Source organism: Danio rerio, chromosome 22, assembly GCF_052040795.2.
Source record: "Danio rerio strain M-AB ecotype USA chromosome 22, GRCz13ab, whole genome shotgun sequence".
NCBI classification, from domain to species: Eukaryota; Metazoa; Chordata; class Actinopteri; order Cypriniformes; family Danionidae; genus Danio; species Danio rerio.
In genome coordinates this window covers 7,395,834-7,416,170 of record NC_141042.1, presented here as the reverse complement: position 1 = coordinate 7,416,170, position 20,337 = coordinate 7,395,834, and the positions used below count along the sequence as shown (strand labels likewise).

At 34.9% G+C, this 20,337-nt stretch overlaps 1 protein-coding gene and 1 long non-coding RNA gene across 4 annotated transcripts; one reads left to right on the top strand and one right to left on the bottom strand.

Annotated features, from left to right (window-relative positions):
• Positions 1–977: 977 nt before the first annotated feature.
• zgc:171497 lies at positions 978–18,925 on the top strand. 3 transcript variants are annotated; one of them, XM_087303588.1, is made up of 9 exons: positions 978–1,324; positions 3,319–3,636; positions 7,611–7,934; positions 10,521–10,874; positions 10,980–11,098; positions 13,889–15,766; positions 15,915–15,979; positions 16,059–16,144; positions 16,356–18,364. In XM_087303588.1, exons 1-6 carry the CDS (start codon positions 1,264–1,266, stop codon positions 13,901–13,903), a joined length of 1,191 nt encoding a protein of 396 aa, XP_087159714.1. In that variant the 5' UTR covers positions 978–1,263; the 3' UTR covers positions 13,904–15,766; positions 15,915–15,979; positions 16,059–16,144; positions 16,356–18,364. The 3 variants fall into 3 exon arrangements, with proteins under 3 accessions (XP_087159714.1, XP_087159715.1, XP_087159713.1); XM_087303589.1 differs by lacking the exon at positions 15,915–15,979; XM_087303587.1 differs by having other exon boundaries at positions 13,889–16,144; positions 16,356–18,925.
• On the bottom strand, positions 1,199–4,755 carry LOC147831482 (uncharacterized). Its single transcript, XR_015521650.1, has 2 exons — positions 2,666–4,755; positions 1,199–1,708 (listed from the first exon to the last, which is right to left on the bottom strand). It is a non-coding gene; the product is annotated as an uncharacterized LOC147831482 (long non-coding RNA).
• Positions 18,926–20,337: the final 1,412 nt, after the last annotated feature.

The following is a 20,337-nucleotide window of genomic DNA, read 5'->3' as shown; positions in this document are numbered from 1 at the left end:
TTGGACAGTGAAGTGGGTATTTAAAATTTAAAAAACAAAAAACGAAAGCAATGCTATTTACCAAAAAGAAAACGGGAGGGGAATTAAAATTGAGATCGGGAGGTAAAAATTTGGAGAATGTTGAATCTTTTAAATATCTGACAAATTAGTATCAGAGTCACGGCAGGACATCATTTATGAAATAGTACAGTTGGGAAATAATCTCATAAAATCAGGAGTTATCATTTAATTGTTGTGGGTAACAGCACCCATAGGGGTCAGTGGAAATGAAATGACAGACAAGTTGGCAAAACAAGCAGCACAGCAAACTACAATAGACATTAACATCAAATACAACAAGTCAGAAATCAAAAGTATTGTTAAAACTAAAGTACTGAAAAAATGGCAACATGGATTAATGGGAATACAGGACATCAATACTACACCATACAGAACAAAGTCAGAAGAGGTAGGGAAACAAGGAAAAGCAAACAGGAAGAAGACAAGTTTACAAGAATGAGATTTAATCACACAGCACTCAGTAATACATTACACATGATCAATAAACATACAGATAAAATGTGTGAATGTAATAACAACCAGAAGGCTGTAGAACATGTATTAATGTACTGCCCAATATATCACACAGAAAGAAATAGATTATTCACACAGTTACAGGAAAAACAAGTGGAAACTAACATTAAGAACATAAGGTTGAGCACGGGTGATGTGTGCTTTAGATATGTTTATAACTTTTTGAAAGACACAGGGTTGAGTAATACAATTTAGTATTTACCAGACTAGGTTTATATGGTAATATAGATGTAATATGTGGAAGGAAATTGTATTGGCTAAGGGTAATCAATAGAAAAAATTATTTTGGAAAAACTGAATCACACTCCAATCCAGATGGTGGCGGTAATGCACCAAAAAGCTGGTTGCCAACCACCAAAAAAAAAAAAAAAAAACACAAGAAGAAGACTTGTTACTGCTCATGCGTGAATGCGTGAGGTGTGAGCGGTTCAAAGACACTGCTCGTCCAGTTTGGTCAACTTAGCGCTATATTTTCAAAAAAGCGACTTGCGACTTTATTTTGGTGTCCCTGAAGATTTTAGCAGACGCGTTTATAATGTTAAGTAACACAGGAAAGCACACTGTGCCGTTAAAAATTCTTGTTTGAAGGTCACTCATCACATTACATAAGAGCTTTCACTTTCGCTTATTCATTCGCCGGACAATCGGCTTCGTTTTTTTATATACTTTTTAATTTCATTTTAATAGACAATGACTTTGAAAGTGACAATGAAAATGTTAACACTCACAGCGTTTGCATACGTCTTGTCCGGTAAGAACTTTGTTTTGTTGTACTCTATTGAATGGTCAAAATTTGCTGTGACGCAGTTTATTATTCCGTTTGTTACAACGTACTGTAAAATAATGTAATATTTCTTAAGATGTCGCTGTTTTAAATGATAATTAGGAATTATGCGTACGCACAGATTTTTATGAACAGCGATTTATGTGTTAAGTTACATTTGTTCTAGATTTTAGTTTTTGCGACTACTAAGCGAGCTATGGCGTTGCCGCAATCTGGTAACAGTATATAGTATCTTATAAAGATCTTATTTTTCAAGGAAAGATACTTATATTTATGCTTTCAAAAGGATGCATGTACATGTTTGGTATGTACTGAAATTGTGACGCAGTTTTATTTGGATGAGGAGGCCCCCTACCTAGGAGGTGAAGTACCTCCGTGAAGTTGGCACCCCATGAAAACAAATAATCCCCAAAACTATGCCATTCGTTTGTGCTACGTTTGTGCTGATTTGTGCCGCAAAAACGAACGTTTGTGCTGGTTTGGGGTCTGAGATATTAAGCATTAATTTTTTAACCGTGTGACGTCACTCTCCACCCCATGTTGCGCAATTGACTTCAAAACAGCACAGGTCGTTTGTGCTCGGTTTGTGCTGGTTTGTGCCGTTAAAACGAACACGGTATCTGTTTTCCTCTTTTAGATATAAGCAAAATATTTCGGGAGCCGTGACGTCACTCTCCACCCCATTTTCTCCAAATCGCACAAAACTGGTATCATTCGTTTGTGCTGGGTTTGTGCTGGTTTGTGCCGTTAATATAAACACTTTATCTATTTTCGTTGTTTAGATATAATCAAAATATTTCGGGAGCCGTGACGTCATTCTCCACCCCATATTGTCTAAATCACACCAAATGGTCTTATTCGTTTGTGCTCGGTTTGTGCTGGTTTGTGCCGTTAAAATAAACACTTTATCTATTTTTATTGTTTAGATATTGCCTTATCAAAACATTTTAACGGCACAAACCCAGCACAAACGAATGATACCAGTTTTGTGCGATTTGGAGGAAATGGGGTGGAGAGTGACGTCACGGCTCCCGAAATATTTTGCTTATATCTAAAAGAGGAAAACAGATACCGTGTTCGTTTTAACGGCACAAACCAGCACAAACCGAGCACAAACGACCTGTGCTGTTTTGAAGTCAATTGCGCAACATGGGGTGGAGAGTGACGTCACACGGTTAAAAAATTAATGCTTAATATCTCAGACCCCAAACCAGCACAAACGTTCGTTTTTGCGGCACAAATCAGCACAAACGTAGCACAAACGAATGGCATAGTTTTGGGGATTATTTGTTTTCATGGGGTGCCAACTTCACGGAGGTTGATGACCTTACAGCAATTCTGATTTGGGCGCGGCTCTTAATGTTTACATTATATTACCACTTTAAAAATGTGTTGATGTGTGTCTGAATAAAAACTAAAATTTTAGTTTTAAGGCTAGCTATCGCGAATACTTCTGTTTGGACATGAAATCTGGTCTTACACAGACGTCATTTTTATTTTCCCTCTTTACAAAATAAACTGAGGTAAAGTTGGTTTTATATTCACACATTCCCTCTTCTTAAAAATATAATTTAATAACTGTATTCTTTGCAAATTCTATATAGTGAAATCATAGCCACAAATGACTCTCAATTTACGTTCACAGTCAAAAAATACTTGCATGTAATTTTTTGATCGAATATTCAATGTTTTTTAGGGAGCATATCATAAGTTGTCACTAAATGAATGTGCGAATAAAAAACAACTTTCCCTCTCCACAAAATAGGTGTTTCGCAAATGCGCACAGCCAGCCTGTATTTTATTTGATCTTTTTTACATGTTGTAATGCAACTGTTTTAAGTAAAAACACTCATAATCAAGTCTTGTGTTTTTATATTGAGGCAGTTTATGAAAAATTTAAAATTATTACATTTATGATTGCCAGGTTGTAAATTAAATATAATTATTAATTTCTTTTCCAGGTGTGTCTGGTCCGGTTATAGAATCTGTGTTTGTAAAGGAGGGAGATGCAGTCACACTAAATACCAATCATGAACTAAGCCAGCAAGACAGAGTTAAATGGTATTTTAATGACGTTCTCATCACTCAAATCCAAGGAGATGTCAGTCAGATCTGTACAGATGTCCAGTGTTATGAAAGTAATGAGAAGTTCAGAGACAGACTAATTCTGAATCATCAAACTGGATCTCTGACCATCATGAACACCAGAAACACAGATGCTGGCAATTATCGGCTAATGATCAACAACAGGGACAAGATTTTTAATCTTGTGATCACATGTGAGTATTCATGTTAATATTTAAAAAAAAAAAAAAGACAAATTCAAACACATAGCTGTGCATTGATAAAAGTTAATTGTGTATGAATTGTTTTTAAATAGCTTTTATTCCTGTCAAATGAAGTGTAAACATTACATGTAGGGTTGGGCGATAAAATAGATATTGATATTTATTGACCAAACACCATTGTCAATAAAAATAAAAAAAAAGTTTGGTATGAAAGCTATAGTTTTATTAAAATGTGGCTGCTGAGCAGCGCGCACCTTGGAAGCAATGCCAGTAAGTTTAGGGTGTAAATTTAGCATTTCCAATGGAGGCGCACAACTTGCACAACAGCACGTGAAAATGAGTGCCGTATTGCAGATATTATTGTAAATAAATAAGGATGTCACCAGAGTGGCTTTTTGGTTTCTTTTCTTGTGCATCCCAACCACTAGCACACCATCTGAAAGATTTTTTTAGCATAGGGGGTAACATAGTCATCCAGCTTCACAGTCTGTAATGTTGCAGTATGTTTTTAAGTAATGATGGTTGGTTCCTTTACTTGAAAGCTCAGATTTGATTGTCATAATTTGTTTTGTTTACAGAGTTTGAGGTTTACTGTATCAGTATTATTTACACCTTACAGATGTTTATCTACATTTACTCTTGCACACCCTTTGTAACATTTTATTTATTAAGTTTAAGAGTCTCTTTAACACTTATGTTTGTTTTATTATAGAGATGAGATATTTTGTTTAAATATTTTTTTTGACAACTATTTGCCTTGGTAATAATGTTGGTAAATTTAAATAAATTGGTTAAATAACAAAAAACATTAATATTTCTAAATGTATTGTTAAAAAATGTGTAATAATTATCGATATAGAATGATATGAAATGTGATGTCCTGAGTTAAAAAAAAATGTTTTTCAATATCACCCAGCCCTAATTAAATTTTATATTCCAAAGCTAAGCATTAACAAGTTTTATCAAGCCTGCGTTTTTTCTTTTATAGAAACCAAAGGAATGTTAATCTGTTCAAGAAAAAAAAACAGCAGTTTCGACTTTTTCTTTACTTGTCTTTACTGTCAAGTATCTTAAATCAGGGTATCTTCCGTCCAATCCATATCCGTTTACAAACAAAAAAAGGAAAAGGAGAAAACGGCCATTTTTCTGTGTTTCATTTGCTCACAAGAGACGAAAAAACGAGATTTTGGCTTGATTTTCTTTCTTTTTTTTTATTTAGGGTAGGAAAACGGATAAACAACTTCAAAATTCATTTTACACATGTAGGCGGTGCTGAAACCCCAACTTTCCTTTGATTGGTTAACCAAATCTGAGCACCCAGGGTTTTAACTATTATTATTATTTAATTATATATAAACTAAGTTTACATATTCTGTCATTTGAACAGTTAGCAGGCCTACATTCATTGTGTATGCATAAATTAAATAAAAATGTAAATTAGCAGTATTATTAGACATTTGTCATTAAAATAAGGTCAGTTCGATGCTAAACATCCTGCTGCTGTGCACCTGGTGCTGAGCAACGATAGCAATTTATAAGCAGCACCTAGTTTGCATGATTATTTCCAAGCAAGGCCTATATATTAGTAACGATGTTAATAATAATAATAACAATAATAATAATAATAATAAATGCCTAGTTCGCTACCAAACATCTTGCTGTTGTGCACCTGATGCTGAGCAAAGACAGCCTTTTGCGAGCAGCATCTGGTTTGCATGATTGTTTCCGAGCTACTGTAGACCTAAATAATAATAATAATTAATGTTTTTCACTTACTGTTTTTTATTGTTTCGTTTTTGTTTTTTTAAAATAGTTTTCGCAGGATCAGAATAAAAACAAAACAAAACATTGGGCTCAGTTGCTACAACAAAGGATGCTATTTTAAACACATACTTATAATTCATAATAAATAATGTCTTGTAGTTTAGACTAACAGATGAGCTTGCTGTCTGTGCGTTGCGCTAATAGTGAACTTGACATTTTCTCTTTGTGACCAAATTATGTTATACAGCGGGCCCAGTTCCATATTGCACATATAAATATTGTATATAGGCTACTAGTAGGTGCTGCCAACTCTTTGCATTTTATTTTATGCATTTAATATTGTATGAAATAATAAAAAAAGGCAAGAGCGCTCGTAAAGTGTGTGATGCGCACAGAAATTCACACATTCTGAATTAAGTTCTCTTTAACCTAATTCTGCCTAAATTGTAGAAAAATCTTTAAAATGGCAGAACTTTAATCAAGCCTTTTTCATCTGGAGAATTACAGTTATTAATAGCTTAGTCATTATTAATGATCAGTTTATAAAATACATAATTTACAGATCTACTGAAAAATAAGATGAATATGTAATAACTATAACATAATATTTTTGTACATTATAGCTTTACAGTGTGTGCGTCAAAGATGTAGTCATTGATGTAAGCCTGCTAACTGATCAAATGACAGAATATGTAAACTTAGTTTATTTATACATATATATATATATATATATATATATATATATATATATATATATATATATATATATATATATATATATATATATATATATATATATATATATATATATATATACACACACACACACACACACACAGTTGAAGTCAGAATTATTCGCCCCCTTTTGATTTTTATTTTCTTTTTTAAATATTTCCCAAATTATTTTTAACAGAGCAATGAAATTTTCACTGTATTTCTGATAATATTTTTATTCTGTACAAAGTCTTATTTGTTTTATTTCGGCTAGAATAAAAGCAGTTATTAATTTTTTAAAAACCATTTTTGGGACAAAATTAATAGCCCCTTTAAACATTTTTTTTTCAATAATCTACAGAACAAACCATTGTTATACAATAATTTGCCTAATTACCCTGACCTGCCTAGTTAACCTAATTAACCTAGTTAAACCTTTAAATGTCACTTTAAGCTGTATAGAAGTGTCTTGAAAAATATCAAGTAAAATATAATTTACTGTCATCATGGCAAAGATAAAATAAATCAGTAATTAGAAATGAGTTTTAAAAACTATTATGCTCAGAAATGTGCTGAAACAATCTGCCCTCCATTAAAAAGAAATTTGGGAAAAAAATAAACAGGGGCGCTATTAATTCAGGAGGGCTAATAATTCTGACTTCAACTATATATATATATATATATATATATATATATATATATATATATATATATATATGCATACAATTAAATAATAATAATAGTTAAAAGCCTGGGTACTGGTCCACAGAGTGCTCTTATTTTGAGGGCTACATCACGAGCTCAGATTTGGTTGACCAATCAAAGGAAAGTTGGCGTTTCAGCACCGCCTACATATGCATAATGAATTTTGAAGTTGTTTATCCGTTTTCCTACCCTAAATTAAAAAAAAGAAAATCAAGCCACAATTTTTTTTTCATTTCTTGTGAGCAAATGAAAAACAGAAAAACGGCCGTTTTCTTCATTTTCCTTTTTTTGTTTGAAAACGGATATGGATTGGACGTAAGATACCCTGATTATTTTACTTAACAGTCTTAGTTCTGTATGTCTCATTAAAATTATTTTAATGGCTTTTGTATATGAATGTTCCAATACTGTGAGCTAAAATGGGCTATATTGTTTACCTTAACATGTCAGCTAAAACTAAAACAAAGCTTATTTAATTAAAGACTTTTGAAAAGTTTAACATTGTTGAAAGTTTATTATATTGACCGACATAAAAGATTCTAAATATTAAATAATAATAATAATAAATAATAATGGTGGAAAATGGAAATAAATAACAATGGTGAACACAGACCAGACAAAAACCAAAATATCAAGTTAACCAAGCTTACGTAACATCAAGACAACAACGTTGCTTTGAGAGAGTGAATCTGTAGAACAACAAATAATTCGCAGCACTTTCTCTTGTAGATTTTGATTTCATTGTCCCTGATGAGATGAATTGTGATCTGTTTTTTCCTCAGCAAGGGATTCTGGTGTTGATACAGACATGTCTGTGACAGAGGGAGATGCAGTCACCCTACACACCGATGTGAAGATAAAACAACAAGATCGCGTTAAATTCTTTTATAACAGGATTCGCATCGCCCAAATCAGTGGGGATTTTATCTGTACAGATGTTCAGTGTAATAAAGGGACTGAGGGATTCACAAACAGACTAATGCTGGACAATCAGACTGGATCTCTGACCATCATGAACATCAACACTGCAGACTCTGGAGAATATAAACTAGAGTTCCTCAGAGGCAGCAGTAGCAGCGAGAAGAACTTCAATATTACTGTAATTGGTGAGTCAAGTTATTAATGCTGTGTGTTTATGCTTGTTTAGCTGTACTTGAGAGGGCCTATTACCCTATGTTATGTAGTAAAATTACATTGAATACATTTCATAACTTATAAGGACTTATAAATCTGTCAAGTCGTGTTTTTGTCTACTGTATTTTATAGGTGTCAGATTACAGGTGTGCTGTGTACTTCAGTGCTGCAGTATGCTCTATTATAGTTGCTAATACCCTTAGGCCATGGTTACAATATGTCATATGGTGCAGTGAAAAAAGCCAGGGGTATTGAGTGAGATAATTAGATATTAAAAACGCTAGTGATGGTTCCATATTTTAAAGTTTCTTTACAGAGAGGTCATGTTTTGAACTTCTATTGGTCTCACACAGTCATGTGATGCGATTTCACAGGTCAGAGTTTACCAAGCTTGAACTTTGCAATGCAGCGAGATCCAAAACTTTTTTGGACAAGCTTGCTTTTCCGGTTTGCCGCATTCGCATGCATATGAATGAAAGTCTATGGGGCAAAATGCGTAGCGTGACTGCAGCTTTAGATGTCTGAATGCTTGATTCTGATTGGCTGATGAACTTTCTAAGTTGTGAAGTTATTCTCAGATAAAAGCACAGATAAAGTAGCTCCAGCAGATTTTGAGCGCATTGCTGTTTCATATTACTACACTGAGTGATTTCAGCTACAACAGTCTAAAATCGCATCAAACACAACTGAAGGCTTTAAATGAGATGTCAGGGCCCAGGACACACCAAGCTGTCAGTTGTTCACACATTGACTTAGCACAGGGGTTTTCAAAGTGTGAGGCGTGCCTCCCCTGGGGGGCGCCAGAGCATGTCAGGGGAGGCGCGGGAAGAAATATAATACTATAAAAATATAATTATTAAGTTTAATTATTATATGTATTTTTTATTATATTTAAACGTTTTAATTAAATAAAGCAAAAAAAAATAATAATACGTCAAATATAAGAAAACCTTTTTTACCCAGAAGGCCATAGCTGTGAATTCGCTTCTGTTTGGCAAGCCCGCCAATACAGGTATATGCCTGCTAATACAATGGGTCGGTTTCTGAGACCCCCCGATTCAAAGCTGTAATGAAGTTCACAGCCCTTTGGCCGCCGGGAAGAAGGAGGCGGAGAACCGACGCAGTTTTAAAATGATTTATTAATAACAGTGACGGCAGCTCCTCACGGAGACTGCCGTCAAACTGAAAGCAAAAGTAAAATATGTCCGGCCCGGTCCTCTCTCGGCTTCCTCTGCCCTTGTTCCTCCTTTTATGATCCAGAGCTCCTTCCGTGGGATCCAAGGCAGGTGCGCACCGCAGATCCACTTACGCGGTGGCCTCACTCCGTTCCTACGGCTCTCGGCCACGCCCCCTCGCCACAAAAGCCTTCAAGTTCACGGCTTAAACCCAAAAGACGACGATATGATGATCAGTATTTGAGTTTAGGATTTACGTGGACAGGACCAGCTGATGAACCACGACCTTTATGTGTGGTTTGTCAAAATATTTTGGCTAATGACAGCATGAGACCCGCTAAACTTTGACTGTTTTGACTGGGATGGACAGTTCTTGGATCTGTTCTATTCATATTGAACCATCATCCTAGTTTTAAAAACGTTATATTAAAATACTTGTTATTACTCTAAATAATTGCACTTTCATGCAAATGATGATAAAAGTGAGTTAACAGTCTGACATCTGTCTGTGTCTTTATATATACTGTGTATATATATATATATATATATATATATATATATATATATATATATATATATATATATATATGTGTGTGTGTGTGTGTGTGTGTGTGTGTGTGTGTGTGTGTGTGTGTGTGTGTGTGTGTGTGTGTGTGTGTGTGTTTGGGAGGAGGGGGGGCGCCAATGGATAAGTTGTGTCAAAAGGGAGGCTCACTGTCTTAGACTTTGAAAAACCCTGACTTAGCATGTAGAATCAGTGTCAGTTGTCAGCTAAAGACAGAGCTTTGATTGGTTATTCAGCAACGAATCACAGCACTTGTGTGACATAGCAAGTACACAATTGAAGTCAAGAAGAAACACAAACCGGCCAGCTACAATTTTGCTACATTTCTCAAATATTTGCAAACAATGTGGATTATTAGATTATCGGACATATTTGCAGGAGCAAATCCCTCCGTGGTGAGTGATGGTTACTGTGATAATGGTACTGAACGCTGATTTGTTTAGATGCGTCCTCTTGTGCAGAACGTGGCTTTCGATTCACTCGGCTTTCGTCTGTGTTCACATGCAGCTTTTTGGTCCAGATGTGATCCAGTGCAAGGCGTTGAGATTTCGTCTGTGCTGCTTTGACGTTGGCTTGGTGTGTCCCAGCCCTAAGAAACTAGTCCTACACACATGAGCATACTCACACCATCTGAACAGTGGTTTTGGTGCTGTTACCGTGGTATGAGTGTAATAAATGACACCGGTTCGTTGAAATTTATTACACAATATTGCACGCACAGGGTATAACGGCATCATCACCTCGAGTGTGCATTAGAGTTGATCTCTCTTTATCACATTGTTGTGATTAAAACATGTCATTGTTGTTTTGTGTTACAGGCGTTTCTGATGCTGAACGAGAAGAAAAGAAGTCAGTGATGGAGGGCACATCTGTCACTTTAAATGCCAGTGTCATAAAAAATCCACATGATGTGATAACCTGGACTTTTAATGACATTCTCATTGCTGATATCAGTGGAGATCAGAGTCAGATCTGCACTGATGTTCAGTGTAAAGAGAGATTCACAGACAGACTGGAGCTGGATCAACAAACTGGATCGCTGATCATCACTAACACAAGAAGTACAGATGCTGGTGTTTATAAACTACAGATCATCCGCAGTCGAAGTAAAGTCCGTCGCCGTCGCAGCATCAGTGTCACCAGCATTTGGAGCTTTAATGTTTCTGTCATTGGCAAGTTAAACAAAACAAAACGTTCAATTGAGAAACTCTAGAATGCAATACTAGTACAGTATCATTAAATTTAGAAATAATGTCTGTCTGTATTTATCCTTACAGATTCAGGCCTGTCTGCTGGTGCTTTATCAGGAATTCTTGTTGCAGCATTTTTTCTCTTAGTGGCTGCAGTTTTTACTATTACTGTGATTTTCAAAACCTGCAAGACCCAGGCACAGAATGTAAGTATTATATATGCCTTTAATTTGACTAGAGTTATGTGAGATTCATATTGACAAATGTGACAATGGACCTCAAAATTAGTCATAAGTGTCAGATTTAAAAAATGAGATTTATACATTATCTGATAGCTGAATAAATATGCTTTCCATGAATGTTTGATATGGAAGATCTGAAATATGATTATTTTAAAGTCATGAATCTGAAGGTAAAAAAAAATCTAAACATTGAGAATGTAAAGTTTAAAGTGGTCCATTAATTAAGTTCTTACCAATGTATATTGTTAATCGAATATTCAGTTTTGATATATTTACAGTAGTAAATTTACAAAGTATCTTCATGGACCATGATCTTTACTTAATATTCTAATGATTTTTTCTAATGTGATAGTGTAGTCTAATGTAATTTTGGCTATTGCCTAAAATATATCTGTTCAACATAATGGTTTGGGTCTTGTTGCACAAATGTTTTAAACTACAGCACTACACCAAAAAATAATTGTTTATTTAAAATATTTGATGTATATTTATAAGAAAATAGCAGTCCACTATAAATAATTGTACTAATACTATATTTAAAATTATACACTTAACACTTAAATATACACTTATTTTAAGTAATTATAATTATTTAAATATTTTTATTGCATGCATTGGTGCTGCAACACTTAAGATCAGGATGTACACAAAGAGTGTGAAATGATATTTTCTTAATTTCTTTTTTTCAAACACACAGAAGTTAACAGGTAAGGAAGTGTCAAAACAAAAGCGATAAAACATGTATTGTCTCCCAAATAAATCAAATCACAAATGATATGAAAAAGAACAGAAGTAGACACTACTGCTATTAATATGTACCAATGTGATATTTCAATAATATTACATTGTAGATTTGCAGGTTGTGTGTTATTATCTGAGTGAATAACTTATTTGACACCTTGTTGATAAAACGAAATACTTCAAAAGAAAATAATAAAAAAGCAACTGTGTGCCCTTACCAAATTATACCTTGGTTTTACTATAGTAAAATTGTAGTAACCATGTTTTTGGAACATGGAAACCACAAATGAACAATGGTTTTGTAAATCTAACCATTATTTAACTATGGTATTTTTTGTAAAACTGGTTAGACAAATGGATGCATAACCAAACATCAGGATTAATACACTTTTACTAAAGTAAAGCCATGGTTAGTTTTTGTGAGGGCATTATTCAGATGACAATTCACATCACACACATTGTATGCACATCCATACACATAAGTGAAGTATACTTTAGCCTTTAAAGAACCTATGATGAAGATCATCTTTTTTTAAGCTGTTTGGAAAGAACTGTGTAGGTATAGTGTGTCCACAGTCATATTCGGCTGATATAAACACAATAAGTCTCCTTTAAAAAAATTACTGATGTTAAAATAGGATCCAAATCCCTGCCATTTTGAGGCTGACTGCAACTTGACGTAGGAGTGTGGTTTCCCCGCCCATCACATTGATTGATAGCCACGTATTAGCATGTCTCCGAAGTAATGCTTATAATCTTACCAATAAGACACATTGTGCGCAAAGCATCTGGGATTAAAAGATCTGTTCAGCTTTCTGATCATCAATCATCATCAAATGTGATCAAGAGTGAGTTTTACAAGTTTAAAATGTTTATAAAACAGAGCATGTGTGTGATGAATTACAGCAAATTACTTTAGCTTTACTTAATCAGCACAGCCGCATGTCAGAACAATTATAAAAGAAGACGCTTAAATCCGGGTTTGAGGACGTTAGATCAGGTTTATATTGTACATAAACATAACAGATTGCCATACAGCAGTGGAGATTAACCTGTATCCTGTCAAATTTGCAAAATATGCAAAACAGTGCAAAGTTTAACATGCACGCTGTGTGTCTGTGCATGTCTGTCTGTGTGTGTAAAGTTTGTAAAGACGTTTGTGACTCATCATTGCAGAAAGGCTTGAATTAACTCCACAACAAATACATCAAATACTCATTGGTAGGGCTAGAGAGAATCTGCAGACATTTTGTGCTATTTCTGAGCAGAATTTTGTTACAAATCTGCGAATTTATGCGAAATGATTTTGCGAGTATTATATCTAAAACCTTAATATATGAACTAAAAAGCAATATCTTTTAACTTGTATTTAATGTTCACAGTGCAAATCCAATTAGATCCACTTTATTTGGTAAACAAATCAAGTATTATGTCTAATATATCTAATTAAAGACAGAAAAGATTACTTTACAAAATGTATTGTAAATAAATTGTATTAACTTTTTCATATTAGTCAATAATATTACTGATATTAATAAAAAAAACTGAATAAATACAAATTTACTCACATTTACACAAGCAAATAAACAATCAATGATGGACTAAAAATCTGCAGAATTCTGCATGCACAGATTCCACGTGGGCCTTCTGATTGGCAAAATTCTAACTGTGGTATTTCTCACAAATGTTACGTGAGATCTGCTTCCTTCATGTCTGTCGCAGCCGAGGCAGAGACTGGCATGTTAGGGCGGTGGGCTTGGTTAACTAGCATTAAAGTCACAGGCCAGAAAAACAGCTACATTTTGTTCAGAGCAGAAAATCCAATATTCTGAAAGGTCTAATAAATATTCTAATGTGTGTTTTGAGCTGAAACTGTACAGACACACTGTGGAGACACAAAAGACTTAACTTGCATCTTTAAAAAGGGGTAAAATAAGTGCTCTTTAATAAGCAGATCAAACACAACTCTTTCGCAAATACTAGAATGTTTTTAAATAACTATTATTTTTACAGGACAATGGGTTGTAGAAGATACTTCTAATCAGACTGACACAATGGATGGATTCCATAGGACATGTTTTAACCATCAACTGCAGTTTATAACTCTAATGGAGGGCTACTACATGAGCAGCTATGACAACTGGGCACAGGTTGTATGTGTCTTTACTTGAAAATAACTTCTATATGCAATTGAGCCATGAGTTTTGAAGCAACCATCAATTGGAGTGTATGTGAAGTGATGTCCAGTCAGATTCTGCAGATGAGGTCAAGTACTGAACAACCATGCACTGGTAAAGCTACTGAAACGGAAAGCCTGTGTTCCATGCAGATAAGTTCTCAAAAAACATACTGACCTTGTCCCAGTAGACTGTCTGCATGGACTGAAAGACTGGGCTGAAAGTAGACATTGATGAGTCCCTCCGCAATGATGTAGACATTGGGACAGATGAAGTGTACTTAAGACTTGTGACTGAAGGTGTTGTGCTTGATTCACATGGGGCTTCTTAGCGTCAACTCTTTCCATTCACTTTGGATGTGTGACATCAAGCATTGCCCAACCGAATTGTGGATCTGATGCGGCGCTGCTTGCTGCTGAAGTTCAGAACTGCCAATAGAAGGGTTGACCAATTAGATCTGTTTATGCAAATAACCAAGCTCATACAGTAGCCTATTGCGGTCTAATTTCAGAAACACCCTCTGTCAAGCGTTGACGCTGATGCCCTGTGTAAATGGACTGTTACTTGAGTTCTTCAGCTCTACTCTTATTTATTTTTTATACTTTTATTTTAAAAAAGCAAAAAAAAAAAAAAGAAAAGAAAATTGTCTATGATTGTTATTGAGGAACACTGCTTTTTTGAAAAATTAAAATTAAATTAAATTAAAACTTTTTATCCTAGCTTAGCATAGACCATTGATCTGGATTGGGCAATTAACATCTCAAAGAAACATTCACAAAACAGTTTAGATAATTTTCTTATTCTAAACTAAACTCTTTTGTAATCTGACCGAAAATGAAAAGTTGCTATTTTCTAGGCCGATATGGCTAGGAACTATACTCTCATTCTGGTACAATAATCAGAAAACTTTGCCTCTGCAAGTACAATAAGATTATGCAATGCCTGAAAATAACCAATTTATGCTAAGCTAAGCCAATAGTGCTCCTGCTTGACCCAGAGGTTGGCTAAATGTTTAGGGAGTGAGTCTCGAGGACCGAAACTGGAAAAAAATTAGCCAGTTTACAAAAAAGCTGTGTTCCCTCAAGGCCCTCATATACTTCAACTAAGTAAATAGTAATAATAAAGTCATTTCAAACTAGTTTGGGCCAAAAAAAAAGATGTTCGGAGCCATTTCAGAAGTCCAAAACAGAAGACTGACACTACCACATAATCTGTCAAGGTCAGATGTCTGCTATAAAAACACCAGAGAGCTACTAACACTGACGTTATTTTTAAAACATCTGTTTACTATACTGTATCTACTGTAAACAAAGAAAAAAGTGCTGTAACCAAACTTGATTTGAATGTTGCTCTCACCAGCACAAACAGCAACTGTATGGTAAATGCAGTACGGTCTACCATAAAACCATATTTCAGTCTACTTATTGACTTTAAATGAAGAGCAAAAAAAGAGCAGAGAAACAACATCATCAAGATTTTTACCAAGTATTAATGTAAAATTACATCTTTATATAATATTGACATCTTGACCACACTACAGATGAAAATCTTGCATCGGATGATGGTGTACTTTGTTGCGCTATGTTTGTATTTTTTTTGTTTATTCATTATTTTGTTTTTATCAAAGTTGTAAAGTGTTGTCTGCCTCTTATTTAATGTTTTTGTAATGCCAAACTACATCATTTCATGAGGATGAAGACCTGAGAGCTGTTAGGTAAGGATTTCATCATTGTCTGTCTGTCTGTCTGTCTGTCTGTCTGTCTGTCTGTCTGTCTGTCTGTCTGTCTGTCTGTCTATCTATCTATCTATCTATCTATCTATCTATCTATCTATCTCACGTTTTTTATGTATTTGTATTCTAGAACAAAACTGTTGGTTTTGAACCATGTTTTTGAACAACTACAGACTAGAGTTTACTACAAAAGAAGTATGTTTGCTCCAGTTTTAAATGTCATTTGGTTTGTAAGTGAATGGAAAAATATTGCTAGTTCTGCCTTCTCGCTCAGGTTTCTCTGGATAAACGGGATAAAAAAAGCAAATCTTCTACCTGCTCAACAGATCTTGGATTATGAATACCTAAGAGCTGTAAAGGGTATCTATCTATCTATCTATCTATCTATCTATCTATCTATCTATCTATCTATCTATCTATCTATCTATCTATCTATCTATCTATCTATCTATCTATCTATCTATCTATCTATCTATCTGTCTGTCTGTCTGTCTGTCTGTCTGTCTGTCTGTCTGTCTGTCTGTCTGTCTGTCTGTCTAATTCTTGTTTTTCTCATGTGTTTGTATTGTAGATCATTACTGCTCTTTGACTGAAATCATCATGTTCAGCCATCTCTCATGTTCTTGGAGAACTACAGACTGAAGTTTACTACAAGTATGAATTTCCTGCCTGCTCAACAGATCTGTGAACTTTCTGCATCAAGCAACAGCAAGGATTTTAGGGTGTCATCATGGTGCTTTCTTGCATACAAGGACATTTCTTCGGTGTGTTCCAAATATATACAGTATGAGGGCAATTCAAAGTTTCAGAACACACCCACTCATTGGGTAATCACCATGGACAGGGGTCACTAAAATTGTTTCTGGAGGGCCTATAGGACTACTACCTCTAGAGCTGCATTCCATTCTATTTTTATATGCCTTCACTACCCTCCTTTAGATGCGTGCCAATTATTACATCACATAAGAGTCCACGACTGGTGAAACGTCTGAATAGTTTTAAATGTAATGTACTAAACCCTTGAGCACTTTGGAACTAAAGTGTTGTTGCTTTCTGAGATATATTGGTGCTGGAGTGGACATATGAAGCAGACTCGCTCCTATAATCAAAATCAAGGAATGGAGGGTTCTTCAATGTAAGCATTCCTCGTTCACTTTAGGAAGTGAAACACTTCAAAATGGTGTTCCCTGTGGAAACAAGTAAAGGGAAGTTTGCGAGTTTGTTTCTAAAAGTGCACTGGAACACAGCCTTTGTATACTTGAAACTTCCAGGCAAGTGTGATGAGGCAGCTATAAACTCTGCAGGAACACGGCCCTCCAGGTATGAAGTTGGTGAACCCTGCTCAAAGGTGTTTAGGTGCCAAAACGAACTGCCCCGTGAAGTTTACTTTGATGAGCTGTTTCAAACTGCCAAGCATCCCAATTGGAACTTTGTTTTGTTGGATTATGTTCATAATTACTTTGATGCATTGGAGATTCAAGCAACACCTTCCCTCAAAGCCCTCAAGTACTTTCTCTTGTTTTTTTTGTTTTTTTTTTTTTTCATTTTCGTTAGGAGGCATTAGTATGGATGTTAATCCCATTTATTTTTTTCTCCTGTTTAAGCTAATGGGCTATATGTACTAGGGTTGGTTCAATAGATGATGCCAATGTCCATTGCCGATGGCCGATAGACATCACGATGCTGAGCCGGCATCACAATCCTTTGCCCCACCACAGTTGCAGCAGCAATCCGCTCTTGAAAAATACACACTTATTCCTCAGATACTGTTGGTTGTTCACCTTTTTTACGAACCAAGTTTTTTGACACCATTATAACGACACAGATCACTCTGCCTATTCATGCCTGGAAAAAGTGATTGACAGGTGGTAAATTATGTGTAATTTATCTTTATTTATGATTTGGTTATGGGTAAAACAAAGACCATGCATGTCTGTTAGCTAAAACAATAGATTACAAATAATTAATTTGTTATGAATTAATTAATTATTAATTCATAATTGATTTGCAGCCTATGGCAACAATGCCATCGTCCACCGCAATGTTTTACATTAGACATTGCACTTAATTGGTCGACATCGCCCAACCCTAATATGCACAAGGGCTTTTAATTTTTAGTGAGCCAGCTCAAGCACTTCCGGTGAATTGTCATGCCAGTATAAAATCACAGCGTTTATGATCTGCTTTCACATACGCCACTGCCTGATTTGTTTACAATATAATGTGGGCCTCAGACCAAACAAGAAGCACTGAATTCCATAGATCTGCACAATGTCTTTTGAAAATGTCTGCTGCTAAACGGTCTTCCATCTCATTTTGCACTTGAACAACTTAATGAATGTGTTAGTCTATTTAACTGACTATATTTCAATTGTTAAAACATTGATGCTGTTAAAGGAATCTTATGAATCACATTAACCGTTTACCGGAAGTTTATCTGTGACAGAACACTTGCTGACTGTGCATATAGCCCATTAGAGACAGTGCCAATTTTCTTTAACTTTGTTCTGATTTTTTTAATAGATTAGTAAGGGTTTTTTTTCTCTCATATTACAAAATAAAAAAAAAATATATTATGAAGGATTGTGGAGTTATTTCGTTCAGACTGAAAGCATTGGGAATGCACTGCTGTCACACATAGGTATGGGCCGATATATATATATATATATATATATATATATATATATATATATATATATATATATATATATTATGACTTCAGTGTTGTAGTGATGAAATCAACAGAGACATTGATTAATTGTATTTCAATCTACAATATATTTACTATTGTTGGGTCATGGCCTGAGGAGAGTATGTAATGTACTTCTCCCCCACTTTATCTCTTCAACTTTGCTCTCATGTTCATCTGGTTTTGGGGGTTGGTTTTCACTCATGTTTGACAATGCTTTGCTCAGGGTATATTAGGGAAAGGTAACTGTTGATCTGGGAGAATGGCTTTTACTCTGCATCTCCCGCACACCAGTGCGTAGCCTCATATGCTAACAAAGGCAGTTTCACTGTGTTTGTTGCTCAGCAGTGCATATGTTACAGCTAATTTCTTTATACAGTATGTTAGTTTGTTTCATTCTAATGTCTGTATATTTAAACATGTAACTTAATAAACAATTTTGCCTGCTTTAAGACGTGGAGATTCTTTCTCTTTATCAATGATGATAACAACTTTAATGGAGTCAGATTAATTACAATGGAGTCAGATAAATAATGGATTTAAACACGCCATCCTTCAACTGCTTTCTGTTTCCGATTATTGGTTCAGAATAGCAGCATAAGCTTCAAGCCTTACAACGGTATTGTGCTCACTGCTCTAAACTATATATTCTTTTTAAATGTCTGGGTAAAAAACACAAATTATTTTATTTTGAGAAACATTTACACATTTTTGGAGCAGTAAACATGTCAGGCTTTTGAAACCTTGACTTTTCATGACTGTGGTATACCGTGAAAACGGTTATCGTCCCATGCCTAGTCACACACACACACCACCTTTTTATTCTCCATTCTATTACATATCCCTAAACCAATTTTTGCATAATTTTATTTTTCGTCAAGACCATAATCGACCAAAACCTTCACAGAAGTGTTTAAAATAATACCAGTATAACAAATAATGTGCTTTGCTTTCTGAATGCAATCCACCAAAAATCTGACATTGGATTGGATTTATGTGTTTTGATCAATCAAGAAATCCTATTATTTCAGATGATAAGAAACATAAGAACTTCTGAGCAGACAGACTGAAGGTCTTTCCAGCTATAAGCGTCAATAGCTACATTTCATCCATCTATTTTATGTACATTTTGGATATGCGCATTAAAAAAAAGTTGATGGAAACACCAATATGCGCATAAACTTTAAAAATGCTCATAAAAAAACTGAGTAAGATAAAATTTTATTTGATAAGAAAAGATGGGCATAAATTACGATGGAACCACTTTTATCGAACAAATTCCAGCATGTGCATTAAAAAAAGTCATGTGATTGTTATAAGAGATCATGTGATGATAAAAATGCATGCGAATGGACTAACTAGCAGGCTGAGCACACTAAAACATCTAAAATTTTGTTTTGGTCATTCTAAAACGCCTGAACCATCTCAGTATTAGTGTTATTATGTTATTAATGAACTCCAGAGTCAAGTGTCTCTGCTCTGCGTCTCAAGCCTCTCAAACGCCACCGTGCACCATTCACTGTGTCAGGATTCCCTTTTGACGCGCAAGTCATTAATCAATTAAAGAAAAGATTCTGACAGCTTTTCCTACTGCAGCAAATTCTGTTTTTACTTTTGATATTTGGTGCCAGTTAATCAGGGGTCCGTTCTTCGTACGTGGATTACTCAGTTAGCTGGATTTGGATATTGATGATTTGACATGATCCAGGATCGTTTCGTTCTTCAAAGCTGATCTGAGAGTTGTTGTCATAGCAACAGTTCTGCTAGTTCAAACCTGATCGGAAGCAGGTTCAATTCATATAAACAGGATTAGATTGGGTCAGTTCAACCAAAGATAATAGAGAAAGTACAGAATTATGATATT

Excerpts from the sequence above, each read along its gene's own strand:
- zgc:171497 (XM_087303587.1), top strand. The coding sequence starts at position 1,264 with ATGACTTTGAAAGTGACAATGAAAATGTTAACACTCACAGCGTTTGCA. Across the intron at positions 7,935-10,520 it reads CTTCAATATTACTGTAATTG|GCGTTTCTGATGCTGAACGA; the intron begins GTGAGTCAAGTT and ends TTTGTGTTACAG. Across the intron at positions 10,875-10,979 it reads CTTTAATGTTTCTGTCATTG|ATTCAGGCCTGTCTGCTGGT; the intron begins GCAAGTTAAACA and ends TTATCCTTACAG.